The sequence below is a fragment of the Gossypium hirsutum genome, chromosome D05 (assembly GCF_007990345.1).
Source record: "Gossypium hirsutum isolate 1008001.06 chromosome D05, Gossypium_hirsutum_v2.1, whole genome shotgun sequence".
Classification (NCBI taxonomy): domain Eukaryota; kingdom Viridiplantae; phylum Streptophyta; class Magnoliopsida; order Malvales; family Malvaceae; genus Gossypium; species Gossypium hirsutum.
Window position 1 is genome coordinate 20,428,149 of NC_053441.1, and position 19,239 is coordinate 20,447,387.

At 33.3% G+C, this 19,239-nt stretch overlaps 3 protein-coding genes across 3 annotated transcripts; all 3 read left to right on the forward strand.

Annotated features, from left to right (window-relative positions):
• The first annotated feature begins 599 nt into the window (after positions 1 to 599).
• LOC107905075 (2-oxoglutarate-dependent dioxygenase 19) lies at positions 600 to 2,400 on the forward strand. The gene is made up of 4 exons (XM_016831644.2): positions 600 to 901; positions 1,015 to 1,250; positions 1,346 to 1,679; positions 1,777 to 2,400. Exons 1-4 carry the CDS (start codon positions 680 to 682, stop codon positions 2,023 to 2,025), a joined length of 1,041 nt encoding a protein of 346 aa, XP_016687133.1. The 5' UTR covers positions 600 to 679; the 3' UTR covers positions 2,026 to 2,400.
• Positions 2,401 to 3,597: 1,197 nt separating this feature from the next.
• On the forward strand, positions 3,598 to 4,566 carry LOC107905076 (putative clathrin assembly protein At4g40080). The gene has a single exon (XM_016831645.2). It carries the CDS (start codon positions 3,598 to 3,600, stop codon positions 4,564 to 4,566), a length of 969 nt encoding a protein of 322 aa, XP_016687134.1.
• Positions 4,567 to 14,323: 9,757 nt separating this feature from the next.
• Positions 14,324 to 16,587, forward strand: LOC107905077 (transcription factor bHLH96). Its single transcript, XM_016831646.2, has 3 exons — positions 14,324 to 15,427; positions 15,732 to 16,139; positions 16,248 to 16,587. Exons 1-3 carry the CDS (start codon positions 14,918 to 14,920, stop codon positions 16,341 to 16,343), a joined length of 1,014 nt encoding a protein of 337 aa, XP_016687135.1. The 5' UTR covers positions 14,324 to 14,917; the 3' UTR covers positions 16,344 to 16,587.
• The last annotated feature ends 2,652 nt before the right edge of the window (positions 16,588 to 19,239 follow it).

Here is a 19,239-nt window from a genome sequence, read left to right on the forward strand (position 1 = left end):
ATTCTTTGTTATCAAATTATTTGTTAACTAATGTACTTTTTATTTTTAAAAATATAGAGAAATGTAAAAATAAACATATTAGGTTAATAGAATAATATCTATAATTATTGACAAAATAATATCTATATTTAACATATTCAAAAATAAAAATAAAAATATGCATCACTATATCATCTCGTATAAAAATAATGTAGAATATTTAATGTACTCTCGTACAAGTTTTATACGCTATTAATGAATAATAACGTAATACCATCATTAAATAAAATAAAAAAATAGTGTAGGACTTATAAATAAATACTGATAACTTTTTTTTAAATATAATTAATTATAAATAGATGCTAAATCTTGAAGCCCTAGACTATAAACTCTTAAACTTAATATTCTAAACTCGAGAGTTATTAATATTTATTTTTAATAGTTGTAATTAATATTAAATTATATTTAAATAAATTTATTAGTATTTATTTAATTATTCATTCATTTGATGATAAACTTACCCTTAAAATGGGGTAGGAGATAAGGTTTCTCTGACTTGATTTTTATCAAGTCACTACCAAGTACCAACATCTTTTGATGGTCTATATAAGAAGCCAAACGGGAAGTGAATCACTCACAAAATACAAACTTATCTCAGCCTTCAGATTTTTAGTTATATCAACTCATCTGAAACTGGAAAATGTTTTCTGTAAAAGAACTAGTTGAATCAGTTCCCCTCACTTCACTTCCTTCCAACTATATCTTCGGTAATACAGAATCTAATCGTCATTGTTTGCTCATGGAACCAGAAGAAACAGTCCCCATCATAGATTTCTCTCTGCTCACATCTCATGATCCTCATCAACGATCCAAAACCATTACTCAACTCGGCAATGCATGCTTGAACTGGGGATTCTTCATGGTAAACTGATCGGTTCAATTACACATATATACATATAAATATGTATGTATGTATGTTTTCTCTTACGCACTGATGAAAGGTCTTAGCGTGGGTTATCTTGTTGTTTTGAGCAGGTAATAAATCATGGAGTGGCGGAGACATTGAGAGACGAAATGGTAAGGGAAACCGAAAGTTTCTTCGATTTAAGAGGGGAGGAAAAGAAACAGTATGCAGGGAAGAAGCTGTTTGATCCCATAAGGTGTGGAACCAGTTTCAATGCTAATGTGGATAAGACTCTTCTTTGGAGGGATTATCTCAAGATTCACGTTCATCCCCATTTCAATGCTCCTGCCAAACCTTCTGGCTTCAGGTACTTCATGCTCCATTACTTTTTTTGTTTTTTAATGATTTCTTTGCCAACTCATGAACCGGGAGATGTTTCTTTTTGCTTGCTTTGCTTAACAGCAAGGTTCTGCAGGAATACTGCGAAAAGACTCGCGAAATGGCAAATGAGCTGCTTAGAGGGATATCCGAAAGCCTGGGACTGGAAGAAAGGTACATAAATGAGAAACTGGGAGTGGAATCTTCGGAGTCTCATCAGCTGTTCGTTGCGAATATGTATCCGCCTTGCCCACAACCTGAGCTTGCAATGGGTCTACCCCCGCACTCGGATCACGGGCTCCTCACAATACTCATGCAAAATGGGATTCAAGGCCTTCAAGTGATGCACAAAGGAAAATGGGTTCTTATCAATCCCCTTCCCAACTCTTTCCTCGTCAACACAGGCGATCACATGGAGGTACTTATGGGTTTCCTTTCTTGTAAGATTTTTGATAGTTGATTAAGACGTTATTGGTTGAAAAATGGTTCCAACCCTTTTGCAATGTTGATTTCAGATACTGACCAACGGCAAGTATAAAAGCGTGTTGCACAGAGCTGTGGTGAACAACAAAGCCACGAGGATATCCATTGGAACTGCACATGGCCCACCGCTTGACACCCTCGTAAGCCCAGCAAAGGAGCTGGTGGCGGACGACGCCGGCCAAACATATCTAGGTATCACGTATAGGAACTACTTGGAGCTACAACAGAGTAAAAGTCTCAGTGGAAAATCCTGCTTGGATCGCCTCCGCTTTTCGATGTGATCTCGTTCTAGTCACTGTGTTCATCATTTCGTCACTTAATATCAGGTGTGCCATATTTTAATCATAGAAAAGGGAAAAAGTTGATTGGTGTGGAGCTACAACAGAGTAAAAGTCTCAGTGGAAAATCCAGCTTGGATCGCCTCCGCCTTTGAATATGATCTCGGTCTAGTCACCGTGTTCATCAATTCGTCACTTAATATCACGTGTGCCTTATTTTAATTCATAAAAAAGGGAAAAAGTTAATTGGTGCTATGTTGCTCGAGTCAATCATGGTAACATGTACCTAAATGATTGTGCAAAAAACAATTATCCTGCTATATCACTTGCAAAAATTATTGTCTTCATATAGATGGTATATAATATTTTGTTGAACCATGCTTTTGTGACTAAATTGTTGGATAAGGATCATCAAAAAGTAACATGATTATTTTCAATTATGCCCTAAAATCAATAACTATATACAGAACACAGAAACAAGCATCGCTATGGCAGTAAGAACAAATAACCATAAGGGGACATGATACAAAACACATAAGTAAATCATAAGCAAACAAAATTCACCAACAAACCTTGAACATCGAAGTTCTGTCAACGCATGCCTTGGCCAAAGCATCAGCCCAACAATTCATCTCTCTTGGTATATAACAGAACTGAACAGATGAAATGGCAACCAACACTTCCCTCAGTTTCTAAGGTCGAACTCGAGATGCCGGATTATGACACCATGATACCGTCGTAATTTGAGAATCTGATTCAAGTAACACCCTCACATCATCTTTCCAATCAGCAAGCGAGCCAAGTTCCAATGCCACCTTAATAGCTTCAAGTTCTGCATCAATAGTTTCCAACATTCCTAAAGGCCCTGAGAAAAGAATCTTCACTCTACGGTTATCATCCCTCAGAACTCCCCCATAAGCACCAGTAAGCTTCAGTGAAGCGAGTTTAATTAACTCCTCTAACTGGACTGGTGAAGACGTTTACTTCTAGTTCACGATTAGGTAGTAAATAATATTGTCGAATATTAAGTGATTGAGTTTATATCATTAGCCAATTAAATATAAATTTCAATTGGATAATAATAAAAATATTCTTATTTTACAAAATAAATTATATTATTTTAAGAAATATAATTTTTTTATTTTATATCACGCAAGCCTGATAACTTTAAACATTTATACTTTATTATTTATATTAATTTTTTCATACATATAGAATTATAGAATTTTGTTGTTTACTCGCTATAACCTAGTATAGAATTAGCAGATTGGACTTTTCTACCCAAAAATGAAAAAAGTTGATTGGATTTAATGAATGCCGGTGCAAGAAACACGGGGATACCAGTCTATCCAGTTACCGAGAGACTTTCCTTTTCGGGAAAATGACGGATAATTACCGACCAAATGCCAAATATAGTTCATTTTAGTAGCGAAAAGCTTGATAGTTGACAAAAGAACCGTTGGTTTTTTTACTTTATCCATTCGTAACTGCATAAATTAACCTCCTTTTCCATGAAAGCTAACTGTTATCTTATCCTCTTATCTCTTCCATTCTTGTTATTTTTTCTTGAATTCAATGGGGTATCGGAAAAACCTAAGAATAGTGTGCGGTAACCTGAAAGATAAGGGTTCATTGATCAAGACCGTCTTATCATCAAAGCCCCACAAATCTGCCGTTCGTTGCGTGATCCTACGCGCCACCACCCACGGCTCCTCCTCCCCACCATCAAATCATCGAATTGCCGCCGTCATCTCCCTCGGCCTTGAATCAAAAACCGAGGCATGTTCTTGTATCCAAGCTCTCATGGATCGACTGCATAGCACGAGCAATGCGTTGGTTGCATTAAAATGCCTCTACACCATCCATAACATCATAGGGAAAGGGTTCTTCATCTTGAAAGACCAGCTCTCAATGTACGAATACTTTGGGGGTCGAAATTTCCTCAAGTTGTTGACGTTTCGAGACGATTTGGATCCAGAAACAAGGGAAATGTCCAAATGGGTTCGATGGTACGCAGCCATCTTGGAACAAAACTTGCTGGTTTCCAAGGTCTTAGGTTGTCACCTTTACAGTAAACTTGCCAAGAATGTTATCGGTAAGGAAAAAGACAATTTCTCGAGTTCGTTGAACTCCGATTTACTAAATGATATCGATGCTCTCGTTGAGTTCGCATGCGAGGTAGGTGACCTTCCCGATTCGCTTCATCTTCAACGAAAAAGTTTGGTGTACGAGATTGTAAGATCCGTCGGCGAAGATTACAGATTGGTCCAACGTGAAATCGGTACTCGAGTTGCGGAACTCGAAGCGCGAATGATGAGTTTGAGTTCTAGCGAGTGGACTCAGTTCCTGAATTCGTTAACCAAGTTCGAGGATTGTAAGGAGGGAATATCTTTGTTGTTTAGAAACAGAAACAGGAACGATGAGTTGTGGGATTTAGTGAAGGAAACAAAGGCAAAGCTTGTGGCAGTGATGAAAGAGAGAGGAAATGACGGCAAAAGGACGTTAGTGGTTAGATTCTTACAACGAACGAGTGGAGCGAGTTGACTAGGTTTACTTAACCGGTTGGCATATGGCGTAGAACCGAGTGGTGGTTGGGTGGGGTTTATTTGACCGGTTCCTATAACTCCACTTATTTTCGGAAAAAATACAATGATTTTCTTTTAAGGACATATACATTGTGTGGTTTTCTCTTTTTTGGGTACATGTGTGGCATTTATTATTTTTGTTGACTTGAAAAAATAATAATGTTGAGTGAGGGTTGTTTATTTTATTTTTTAATTGTATAGTCAAATGCGATAAAGGAATTAATTATTGTTATTGATAATGGATTGGTTACAATCTAAATTTTTTTTATTAGTTACGAGATTTGATTGTTTTAGTGCACAATTTTAATATACTAGTTTCTTATATACGTTTAATTTAATTAAAATATATTAATTTAATTAACAAATCACCTACACCATATAAATTACAAACAAATAAATAAAAACAGTTCCATTCCAACCTAAATTTAAAAAAAAATAATATCATAATATTATTACCTCATCTCTCTCCGGTGTGATTGTTTTTCCGAATGTGATTCAATACCGTCTCTTCCAATAACCATGGTTTTAATGTTCAATTCTTTTTTATATAATTCTAACTTATGCTAATATTTTTCATTTTTTTACAAGTAATTTTTCATAGGTGTTACTTGATTGACTGTGCTTAACTATCAAATGTTACTTATAAAGTTAAACTTAATTTTTAATTGATATACAACTCTAATCTTAATTAAGCGATAATTAAGATATTTACCATTCTATTCAAGTAATAACTCTATTTTGGGAATTCAAGCAGGATTAATATTCATGTAAAGTTGTTTCAATAATACCAATTCTAGAAATGAAACTTAATTTAAATGCGAATAAAAGAAATTAGTTTAAAGACAAGTACGAAGTTTGATTAAGGCAATTCACCTATAATTTATAAAGTATATTAAACCAACCATTCATTTACAATTATTTAATCGTATCATTCTCGAATCTTATATTATAATCTAAGTAATGTGACAAAAATGGAAATTTTGATAAGTGGATCTGTTGATTTTAGTGTAACTGCAAATGACAACAATCACAATTAAAATATAATAAAATTCAACACAGCTCGCACGTCCCATTGAAAATTTGAAGTATTTCTAATATACCTAAAATTCCACTCAAGCCCAACATTTCGGAATGCTCGGCTCGTAAGCAGCACGCAATCAGGCTCATCTATTTAATTATAACTTCACTGCTTTTGGGCCATATGGGCCCTTCTTTTTGCACCTACAAAACTTAAAACGCTATCATTCAACTATAATTTTAAAAATATGATCACGCAAAACAAACATATTCTTTCAAATTTGTTTTTTTAAAAATTAACAAGAAAATAACACAGCAAATTAATTTATAAAATATTAAAATTTAATAAATTACCTTAAATTTTTTATAAAACAAACTTGTAAAGTAGAAAAACAAATACAAAAATAGTTTTTTTCCTTTATAAAGTAATTGTTTTTATTAATTTTAAATATTATATTAATTTATTATTGTTAAATGTTAAATAAATTATTGAAAACATCTTTTTTTTTTACTAAGTTTGGTCTTCAAAATATTTTAAATTAAACTTATATAACAAAATTCAATCAAAAGTCAAAACTTAGTGATAAATCTCAAAATCCACTTACAGTACCGTCAAGTTCTTTTTTTATCGAAAGGGCATGGACAATATCAAATTCCAAACAAATACAATTCAAAATTATTAAATATTATTACAAACATTATAAAATATTATGGATTATGCCTCACATTTCGGTCAAATTAAGACACAAACAGATAGCAACATCGCGACGACAAAAACAAGGAAGAAGTAGAAATGACGTCGCAATGTCATGATAGGGGATGTCACGACATGGCGACATGGCATGTAATTTTCTCGATTTTCTTCTTCCAGTCAAATATTGATTATTAGTCTCAGTCGAACTCTAATTAATGTCGATTATTTTAAGAATATTTGACCTACGAAATTAGCTTACAAATAGACCTTCTACAACCTTAGAAAAGAAAACCATGACACTTTTAGGTATTAGCTTTCACAAGCTTTCAAAGAAATTTGTGTTTACGTTTTTCGGGTTTCAAGGTTTAGTTTTTATCTCCATCTTTGTACTCTTCGTTTTTGCCAATTTAGTGAAATTATCTTTGCCTGTGGTTTTTTATCCTATTCGGAGGATTTTCCACGAAATATTTGTGTTCGATCTTTTCCACTTTCATGTTATTTTACTTATTCGTTGTTTACACGTGTTTATCCCCAATAATTTGATATCAAAGCTAGTTCAATTTTCGCATTCAACTCGTTTAGAGATGGCAGGAACAATGTTTGACATTAAGAAGTTCGATGCCATCAAAACTTTCAATCTGTGGCAAGTTCGGATGACAACAATACCGGTCCAAAATGGTTTGAAAAAGGTCATTACAAGGAAAAAGGTCGCAAATATGGAACAATTAGAATGGGAAGAGCTTGACGAGAAGGTCTTGTCTGCAATTCAATTGTGCCTCACGAATAATTTATTGCAGGAGGCGTAGATGGAAAAAACGGTATCCACATTGTGGACAACGTTAGAAAATCTTTATGTGACAATGTCTCTGGTTAACCGGTTGGTCTTGAAACAACATCTATACACATTTCGCATGGACGAAAGTTAGCACCTTAGAAATCATACTAGTTAATTTATTACTCTTTTGAATGATTTAAAGAATGTTGAGGTTCAGATTGACGACGAAGATCAGACTATACTATTATTGTGCTCTGTACCCCTTCCATACAAGTCTCTCAGGGGGACATTAGTTTATGGTAGAGATAAACTCTCGTTCGACGATGTAAAGGATCATCTATTGAGCAAAGACAAACTCGACAATGAGTTTAGTTCGAATAGCAAGTTAGATACGCAAGCCTCAGTTTTGGTAGTATCAAGGAAACGAGACAAGAGATGTTACTATTGTAAGAAGTTAGGTCATGTTAAGGTAGATTGTTACAAACTGCGAAATAAAAGGGTTGTTGGGAGCAATGAGAAAGATTTAGTTGGTGCGAATTTAGCCAATGAAAAGGGTGATGATTTCTTGTTGGTGTCAACAAGCGAAAGCTCCGAGCTTAAGTCCAAGTGGATCCTCGATTTGGGGTGTTGTTTCCACATGTCTCCCAACAGGGACTAGTCCTCTACATACAGTTCAGTTGAAGGTGGAGTTGTGCTTATTAGGAATGATTCACCCAATAAGGTAATTGATATTGGTATTGTTCAGATCAGGATGCACGACGAGACAATCAAGAGACTGTCAAGTGTCGGGTATGTATATGATTTAAAGAGAAATCTCATCTCCTTAGGAAATTTAGACTCGAAGGGTTCAAGAATTAAATTCGAGTCAATCAGTATTGAGGTATCTCGTGGGGCTTTCATTTTGATGAAAGGTAAAAAAATGACAATCTTTATGTTCTGGAAGGATCAACGGTGATTGGTGAAATAGGACGTCCCTCGTCTGTTAAGGAGTTGAAGTCGACTCGTTTGAAGCGGAGGCAACTTGGTCATCGTAGGGAAAAATGTATGACCATGTTGTATAAGAGAGGTTCTCTTTTTGGTGTAGGTTTTGAAAAGATACGACATTTCATTCGTGTAAATTAGACATAGGTCAATTTTGATTTGGCAGTGCACAAGTCGAAGATTAGAAGTCTTCTAGCTTCAAAGTTCAAGCACAACTTTGACTCAATTAATATCCTACAAAGTTCGAGATAGGTCTGTGAAGGGCTTTGGCAAAGAAGGCATTGTAGAAATACGAGTCAAGATGGAGATTTGTGGAGTATGCCTCGTATTTCAGTCAAATTAAGGCACAAACAGATAGTGACATTGTGATGATGAAAATAGGGAGAAGTAGAAATGACGTCACGATGACACGATAGGGGACGTGGTGACGTGTCATGCAATTTTCTCAATTTTCTTCTTCTAGTCAAATTCTTATTATTTGTCCTAACCGAACTCTGATTAATGCAATTTTTAGAATATTTAACCTATGAAATTAGCTTATAAATAGGCATTGTATAACCCTAGAAAAGATAACCCATAATACTTTTAGGAATTTTGTGTTTAAGTTTTTTGGGTTTTGGAGTTTTATTTTTATCTCCATCTTTATTCTCTTTGTTTTTGCTGATTTAGGGAAATTATCTTTACTCATAATTTTTTATTCTCTTCAAATGAAATTTTCCTGTTCAATTTTTTTAATTTCTACGTTATTTTACTTATTCATTATTTTCTCGGGTTTATCCCAACAAATCCAAATAAAAAAAGAACGGAGCATATATTCCTACAATTGAAGAAGTGCAAATAAAACCTAGTATTTAACATCGAATTTATCGACAAAATATAATATAGACCGACAAACATTAAAAATAAAAAAAAATGAAAGGAACAAATTTGTGGGATTGGTAATCGTGTGGAATGCAATCGGTGATGTTGTAATAAGAAGGTGAAGATTGAGGCGGTAGCCCCTGGTTTTAGGTAGGGACCGCGGCGTTACAACAGCTCTGACAAGAATCATGTGGTTGGGCTTTGGACCACGTGTACGGCTCCTATTTACCCCCACAACTTGTTCCCTGTTCCATTCGAATCAGACGATTTCGATATTCATCATCCCTCGTTTCCTATCATTTTCTGTTGACTCTGGTTGTACTACCACTCTCACATAATATTCCCACGTAATTCTATTTCCTTCTTTTTTTTTTTCTTACAGGGATATACAGTAACCCTAGATTTCATTTTAATTATTTAGTTTAATATGTACGTCATAGTATTGATTTTGCATGCTTTCACTTGCAGATAAGTTCATGTGATTTTCTTTAAAATTTTACAAAAATATAATCTGTTTAATTCTCAAAATTCATACATAGAAACTTTAATTTTTGTCAGACTTATATGTGAATTTTATTTTTTAGATTTAATTTCTAAATTGAGTTGAATGTAAGTGGGGTTAAATTATTGGATGCCAGCAAATTATAAGTAATCGAGCTTACAAGTTGTTCTAAGCTGATACCCTAGGTGGAGGACATCATACAGATCATTATAACAGGGGTATCGATTTAATAAGCTTGCAATGAAGTGCATCAAATTAATATTCCAGCCGTAACATGCTTCTTTTTTTATTTGTCAGGTATTATATATTTAAACAAATTTTAATCTATTGATATTTTGCTATTATTTCTTTAAGTGTTTACATCACATATATTTTTATCGTGTTTCATTTTCATGCATGCAAGAGATTTGTCAAATGGGTAGAAGCCTTAAATGTGTCATCTTCTTCGGCCCATACATTCAATGGGCTATAACACTCTAATAATTTGTCATTTTATAACAAAAAGAAAAAGAAAATTAAAGCTATGAGAATAATAATATCATTTTATCAAAAAAAAAACAAACAAGCACTAACATTATTTTTTATTAGCTAACAACCACCTAAAAATGGAAGAAAAATAACTGGGGGGAGTAGGGGGTCTAAATCTTAGGCTGAGGCCATGGCAACAAAAGACGACAATAAGGTGCTGCTGTTTCCCAGAATTTGAGGTCCCTGGTTCCTTGAACCCATATATACTTCTCTAATTACCGTCCTCATTTTAATTAAAATTAAGTTGAGATTCTGATCAATGCTTAAACTTGTTAAAAATATAATTATGATTAATCCAGTTGGAATAATGTTGGCAACCATGTAATTCCCACATGCGTCATGGTTAGAATTTTTGGAAGCGAGCTTTGCGCTTGAAACACACACACACACACATATTATATATATGTGACGAAAACCAAGAACAAAGTAATTAATTAATTAAGTAGCTAAGCCTATGTTTGATTTTTTTTTTGGTGTTTTCTTAGGTAATGAGCTGTATTTATGAGTATCTCCGTACGGTTTGCTTAGTTTTCCTGCTTAATTATTAAAAAAAACCCTAGCTAGTTAATTTGAATCGTAAACTCTATAGTTTAGCTGTTGAAGCACGTATTCGTGGTTTGGTTTTTACATTGTTAGTTGCGTTAAGCAAATGAAATCAGAAAGAAGCAATATTTAATGTATCATGGTGTACGATCAAAATATTCACCTCACGTTTTTCTTCAAACTCTCAAGTCAAAACAATGATCTTAATTATAAAATCAATAAATGCTTGGTGGATGGATTCCATATATCAACCAAAATCAAAGATCAAAATAAAAGACCAGTGGTGGCATTTAAAAAAGGTTGCATATAAAATATTTAGTTGTGCTGATGATGGTAATGGAGGTTGGTGTCGATAGTTTGTTTAAAGTTATTTTGATGAGTTCAGAGAAGAATGAAAGGCTTGGGAAAGTGGTGGTTTGGAGTCAGTGGAGAAGGCTTATATAGTCAATAGGCTTGCTTGATGTGAGTTCCCTAGACGTGTGTCTTGTTAATAGAGCTAGTAGCTGAGTTATGGTGAACTTTCTGCATTTATACTTGGATGTGATTGGAGTACTTGTAGTCCCTGTTATAGAACGCAGGAGACAAGTACTGGTGAAGAACATAGCCTAGCCATTGAGAGCTTGAAGCATCAGGCAGGATGGTGTCTGGTGATAAGGTCTTGTAGGCGAGGTAACATATTGGCCATAATTGGGTCAAAACTTGAAGGGTGCATCACTCTTTGACTATTGATCTTCAATGCAACAACACCTAACATGAGCAATATTCTTGTGAATATATATTAACATCATATGCTTTATCAAGTTGTATATAATAAATTTTATATTAAAATGTAAATTTTATTTCATGTATACTAAATGTAAAATTCAAAAATATAAGAAAATTTAATTAAGTATTATATGTTGAATATATGATGGTTTATTGAATGCTTTTTTTTAGGAACTTTTAATTACAAATTTGTTGAATAGGATATATAATTGTTGTTTTTTTTCAGAATAGGAGATATATATATATATTAAGTAACCTTGTATAACAACATTTCACATTAAATTCAATAAATTAACTTCTACTATTTTCAAATTCTTATATCACAAACATATTATCATATGTGTAATGTCATGTTACCTTATTATTTCCACATATTCCTCACTTCAAGACTAAAATTCCAAAATTTGAAAAGTACAGGGATTGAAAATGATCAAAATGTAAAACATGAACCAAGAGTGAATCTATAAAATTTTTTAGGAGGGACCAAAATTGAATTATAAATTTTAGGGATCAAGGTCAAAATATAATTTTATCATATATTAGTTTATGATTTCATCATTTTTGAAAAGGACTAAATTTTTTTTTTCATTTTGGGGGTTCAAAGTGGAAATTACCATATATAAATTTAATAATTCAATAATTTTCAAGACTAATAGTAGAATTTAACCATTATCGTTTGAGTCATGAATAAAAACTAAGATTAACCGATTCATAAAATAAAAAAAAAACTCAAATTTACCAATTATAATTTAGCCATATTTGTATCCTACTTATTAAATATTATTTTAGATGATTTCTATTTTCATTTTCCTTCTAACCACCATAAAGTCGCGAACATCCTTTTTTAAGAAAATATTAATTTTCGTTCAACATCTTTATTTTGTCTTTTCCTTGGTTTTTATGTTGATTACTCAATACATTCAACACTCCTACCTAACAACTTAAGTTATTGATTTTCCAATAATAGTTATTTCCTTACCACATATTGAAAATTGAGACGAGGTGTTTTAAAAATAAGATTGATGTACGATGGATCATGATTTTGTCAACATCAAGGTTAGTTTATTATATATTATTAAACTTTTAACTTCTCAAATATAATTAACACATCTTTTATTTCTAAAACATTTATCTTTATTTATCTCTTAAAATATATCGTGTTGATAGAACGAAAGCATTGTTTTCTTTAGGTATTATTACGGTCAAGAGTCACGCACATTCAAAAGAGAACCTAGGCCGCTTCTTTGAAAACATTGAAGAATGAGAATCTTACCATTGAAGAATCAAAACATAGTGAAAATCCATACTCCTTTTAGAGTTGAGGGACAAAACTTTAAGGTGATGTTTGGTTCCAGTAATTTTACATTTATGTAGTAATGTAAGATCTTGGAATAACATTCCTCTCTTTGGATTTCAAAGATTACCTTAAGCTCATAATTTTATATTTCCATTAGTGTCAACATTCCGAAATATACATAATAATTTCAATGTAGCTCTTCCTTAGGTATCTTACATTCACATGGTAATTTAAGATTGATTTACCATTTTACCTTCTTCTTTTTTTTAAATGTTTTTGATTCGTTTTACTTAAATTGAAACAAAATAATACTAACTAATGAATTAAATTCTTCAACTCGTAAATATATTTTTCAAGTAACATTTAAACTATTTATAATTTTGGTCAAATTTGTCCTTGACAAATATCTTGTTTTAAAAATGTAATTTTCTTTGCTTTTCTTTTCCTATCACAAGCCCTAGTAGGGATATAAAATTAATTTATTAATAAAATAAAATATTATAAGCTTAAATTATTGTGTAGTAAAAAAATAAAAAGAATAAAAGCAAATTATATGGAGATGTGTTTAATAAAATGTATTTGTAAGCAATGAATGAAATAGAATAATGTAATTATAGTTTAAACTTTATGATTAAAAAAAAAAAGAAAAGAGTAGGACTTAGAAAAAGCCGATAATAGGAAGATAGACAGTGAAACGGCGCCTTGCTTGCGTGTTGTGAAGGTCAAAAATAGTTAAACGACAACACGTCTTGTTTGTAAACAACAAATTGCAATAAAATTATGAAGCGAGTAGTTTAGAAGGAGAGGAAGGCAAATTGTATATTGTTAATGTGATAAAATTAAAAGAATGCCAGTTGTTCCATTGGGAATACAGACTTAAATTCCGACAGTAGAAGATTAGAATATTGACATGGAGTTAACAATATTCCATGGGTAAATGAGGGGAAAGGAACCATAAAGAATTAATGTCTTATTGAAATTGATGTGCCTACCTACCTACCTCATTAATATGTTTTATAAAAAAAACCTCCCATTCTTGTGCAAAAATGGACATATTTTTACTTGTGCACTAAAAGGAATAAAACCTATGAATTTAATCTTTAAAACTTCATAAATTTTCAGCTTATTAGTTTTCAAATTTAAGGAATTTAAAGATTGAGGTAGATGAGAAAGGGTTCTAAAAGGCCAAAAAAACATAATGCAAAGTTTCAATTTATAATTGGAAATTAACATTAGGAAGTAGAGAATTTTTTGGGAAGAGAGAGAGAGGAGAAGCATGATTTTTTTTTTTTTTTGTTTTAGGTTAAAAGCATAGTCTTGGTCGTAGATGATTATAGAGTGGCTCTTTGTATGGTCACATGGATTCCTCTGGGCATTTACCAGACACCTGAAATATATTTAAAATTAAAATTAAGATAAAACGATAAGCTGTTTTTATTAGGGTTTTATTTTTTATATATATAGATCTTTGATCAGAATCTCTGGTTTATCGTCAGCTTTTTGTCATCTTTCTGAGTTTAATGTCCAAGTGTCCGACCACATTATTGCATAATGAAAGCCATAGTCATATCTAATTAGGCGCCTCTGTTTTGTTTGGACAATTTAGAAAAACTATAATATAAAATTAAGAGGATATTCCGAATTAGTCTAAAGACGAAACAACCCTTTCCTTTTAATTATTAGTTTAATGTCGTTGGCAGGAGACATGACTGTTCCCTTGATATAAAATAAAATAAACAACAAAAGGTTACCCATTTCACGATATTAGATATGCCCCTAATTTGGAGTTTGGACCCTTTTCTTACATTGGTATTGTTATTTACTTTGGGACGACTATTCTGAAACAGTAATTGCTCTTTCTCTCTCCAACTGCCATAGAGAATCTCTCTCTGTCTCTATCTCTCCATGGTCTGCAATGTAATCTCACGTGCACCATGCTGTAGCTTTTGTTGTTTTTTTAAGGATGAAACCATCTTTTAAAAAGTTGATCAACTTTCTTTCATGAGGGAGAACCAGGGGATGATAAAAGGAGGACTTTGTTTGGTCTTTTGGATGTGTAGTGCTTTCTTTCTTTCATTTGGGGTTCTTTGTAGGGAACAGTTCCACTCTCTCTCTCCCTCTCAATTCTCACCTTTCAGTTCTTATAATTTCAAGAGATTCCCTTTTACGTATTTTATCTCTTCCTTCATCTTTGTCTTTCCACTTTCCTTTTAGGAAAAGAAAAAGAAAGAGAGAATAGACAATACAAACGTGTGTCTCTTGTGTATGTGTGTGAAACAAAGGACCAACTTTAGAGGGGGAAAAAAAGATTGGCAGTGTGTAATAAGGATCTGAATTCTTGCAAAACATGGCATTAGAGGCAGTGGTTTACCCTCCGGATCGATTTACTTACGGTTTCAAGGACATCTTCCCTGTTGCTGGTGGAGGAGGAGGAGCCTGGGGATATGATTTTTGCTTTCAAGATGAAGATAAAGTTCTTCCTGTGATCCTTGAAACCAACTTACAACAACAAGGGAGTCATGCAAATTGGGACTCATCGTCTACTTCAGTCATGCAAAAACAACATGCAAAGGAATTATGGGATCCTTACTCTTCTTCGCCTGAAACTTGTACTGTCGACCAGTCTCTCCCTGGTCCTGCAGCTGGTTTCCAAGCTCCAATAGAACCCCCACCAGCTTACACGGCGACCAACGGTGGTGGTAGACGAAAACGTCGTCGCACCAGGAGCAGTAAGAACAAAGAAGAGCTAGAGAACCAGAGAATGACTCATATTGCTGTTGAACGCAATCGTCGGAAGCAAATGAATGAGTACCTTGCTGCTATTAGATCTTTGATGCCAGCTTCTTATGTTCAAAGGGTCAGTTTTTATTTCTCTCTCTTCCGTTTGGACTAATAAAGTAACGATTAACCTTTAGAACAAGTTTATACAACCCTAATCAACGCTTTCGCTTATTAATTAAGTAATTAACATATTATGACCATTACTTTTTCGATTCTCAAATGTTTGAAGAATCGTGAAAAGGCATTGGCTGAAAAAAGTGTAGAAATTCCTGATTTTCATGAAAGATCATTCAGATTTGTAGCCTAGGTCAGCTATATTTATATCTTTGCTTTGTCTGACAACTAGTTTATACTAACAAATGCATTAACCCTTTTCTCAGGGTGATCAAGCTTCGATTATTGGGGGAGCCATTAATTTCGTTAAGGAATTAGAGCAGCTGTTGCAGACCATGGAGGCTCATAAGTGGACCACTCAACGCCCAGAACACAATGGCGACCCTTCACCCTTTGCTGAGTTTTTCGCCTTCCCGCAATTCTCGACTCGTGCAACGTCTCACTGCAACAATTCCCCGTCGTCCATGGCAGCTGATCAGCCCATGGCCGCCGAAAGCGTGGCGGATATCGAAGTGACCATGGTGGAAACCCACGCTAACCTTAAGATACTCTCCAAGAAACGACCCAGACAACTCTTGAAACTGGTTGCTGGGTTACAAAGCCTAAGCCTCACCATTCTCCACCTCAATGTCTCCACTGTTGATGAAATGGCTTTGTATTCAATCAGCGTCAAGGTAATTATTTAACAAACATTTCACTACAAATTTCATTAGTTTAATAGCAAAAAAAAAAAAAAACCATCTCAAATTATGGTTGCTGATTTAGAGTGTTAATGGGGACAGGTTGAGGAAGGGTGCCATCTGAACACTGTGGATGAAATTGCAGCAGCTGTTAATCAAATGCTGCGCAGTATCCAAGAAGAAGCTGCTTTTAGCTGAGAGAAAACTGAGACGTATAAAGCTTCTATGTCTTTTGTGTCCCGCTGTAATTTTTTTTCCCAAAAATCGATGGATCGAACGGGACTCCATTGTTGTTTTGCTATCTAATTTTCTCGCAAGGTCTGCAACTTTAATATATATCTTACTTCAATGTATTTTGGAGACATACAGTGTAAGTGTAGCGAAGTGAGTACAATATTTTTCCTAAAGTTGGGCCTGCTAATGGAGGCAAGAATTAATCAAATTATATGTCTTATTATTACTACTTGGTAAAGAAAAAAAGTTGCCATCAAACTGTGTCCCATCAGCCACAGTGCAGTCGAAATAGACAGAACCCTGTTACCTACCACCATTGCGTCTCATGTATAAAAAAGAAAAAAGAACATCAAATAATTAAGACACTTAAAGACAGCCATAACCATATCTTCCGGCCGGTTCTTTTGACAAGATAAACTTATTTTGTACTTATTGTGACAAACTGCCGAATTCATTCATGCAATTCCATTAAAAACAGATAAGATTTATTTAATCGTTGTAATGTTGGAATTAGGACAATTTACTATGTTGTGGTATAATGCCACTGTTACAGTGTTACCTAGCTATGCGCCTTCGAGGAAACAACAGAAAGAATAAATGTGTCTTTTTCCCAACAATATATTGCAGTTTTCCTTTGTCCTACTTTTATATGAAACCCCTTCCCCTCCTTCTCCAATGTCCATTCCACTTTCTGAATTTAAACTATAGCTTGACAAACTTTTAACTATGTGTGGGTGCCACAATCACTTTTTTTCTCTCTCAAAAGATTAAGGCATGCAACAGTGAACTCCAGATTCGATGGTCTTACTTTACTTTCTTTTTTTTTTTTCTGAATCTGTTTAGAGGTTTCTTTGATGATTATCTTCAGCCATTACGTTATAAAGTTTATTTGATTCTTTATCCCCTTTTGGCCTTTTGTTCTCCTTTTTTGTCATTGAATTTGTTTGATTGAGTGAAAAATAAGTAAAGGGGGTTACTTTTTTTTTTTGTGCTGCCCATTCAGATGTTTGCTTCTTTTTTTTCCAATTTTGTTTTTTCTATTTTTTGAGGTAATAAATTATTTTAATGTTTGTAGATGATCATGATCTGGAAACCATATGCCTAAAGTACCACACATGCAATCGACAGAATGTGGAACTTGGCTTCCTAAACTTTGCATGATATGAAGAATGAAAACAATAATAATAATCATTAATCAAGCTTATCTTTATAAAGATCCATTAGATTTTTGTCGTCCCTTTAGGGAAAATAAAGGAAAGCTAATGAAGGGGACTAGATGTAGCTATAGACCTGCATCAACAAACTTTATAAACAGCAAAGTTTATAACCATCATTTGATTGATTGCAATTTTTTCGGATTTGAAATTTGAGTTGGCCCATATATAATTTTTCTTAGCTCTTTTTAACCTTTTATTAAGGTTTTAAAATTGACGTGGAATCATTTATGTTGGTTTAAGTTATTATTAGTACTAATTTTTTGAAAATTAAAAGGAAGGTAAAATTAAAGGTGATTAATTCCAAATCACACTTGAAATGGTAAATATCCTGATCATTAAACTAACACACGAGATTCAGGACGAAACTTCATATTCAAATTTGTACAATTCCTTCCTTATATTCTTAAAATATTATGATGAAAACTCTACAAATCACATTAATTAGATTCTCCCCCAACTAAGCATGTAATTAAAAAAAAGAATTCAGCGAATTCCCCCATTATTTTTGGATCAATAATTCATATAGATATGCATTAAAAAGGAACATGTTGTTATAAATATTGATGAATAAAATGGAAAAGACAATCTAATTCATGCTCACATTGCATGTCTTGATATGCGAAATTCATCATTCCTTTCGGTAAAAAATTCGCAACTGTTTATTAAAAATTACAGATTATCATAAAAAAAAAGTGGGGTTTTTTCCAGTAAAAAAAGGTTTTCCTTAATCTGCAGGAAGTTTGATTATAAAAACCAGAAGGTTTTGCCTTTAGATTTGAAAGTAGATTGAAGGAAAAAGGGGGGTTGTGAAAAAGCTTGGGAGTGGACAGGAGATTCTTTTATGACCTGTAGAAAAAGAAAAGGGGGAGAGTTTCAGGAAAGATCAAAGAAGTTTCTTTAAGGAAATGATTGTGATTTTGAATTACAATAATAACATCATCATGACTTCCTTCATATTCCTCTCGCATCTTCTGTTTTCCTCATTTCTACGCTTCTAATAATTATGAAATGCCAATAGCTACTGAATAGTTGCTACCAATGTGATGATAGTAAACATCAAACCTACATTTATCTGCAACAGTAAAAGTCTGCCTTGGCGATTTTTATAATTAATTACTGCAATTCCTTTTTGTCCCACAACCACAGCTCCCTCAACATTAGATTTCTTATATATTTAACCTCATTTAATTTATGCTATATGATTTAACATATTCAATCACACATACTCCTTTTATTCAAGGAAATTAATGATTTTTAAGTTTTTTTAATGTTTCAAAATCAAATTATTAAATTTCAGTTTTAACTTTTTCCCCATATTTCCATTTTTATCTTTTGCAAATAAAAATGAGCAATATGTTTTAAAAAAATAAATCATGATCTAGTAATACACTTGTCACAATAAGTGTGGGTTTGGATGAGCAGTGTAGTGCATTTAGCTTACTTTTTATTTCACGCTATAATATAGCTACAATATTTAATCACATCGCCACCGCTGTTTTTACACTAACTGCAAGTAAACGCACCGCTCATCCAAACCCGCCCTAAAATTAGTTGAGGAGGCCAAATCACTTTTTTATGACGCTAACAAATTAGATTTAAATATATAATGATTTATATGTTCGGAGGGTAAAAAGGTAAAAAAA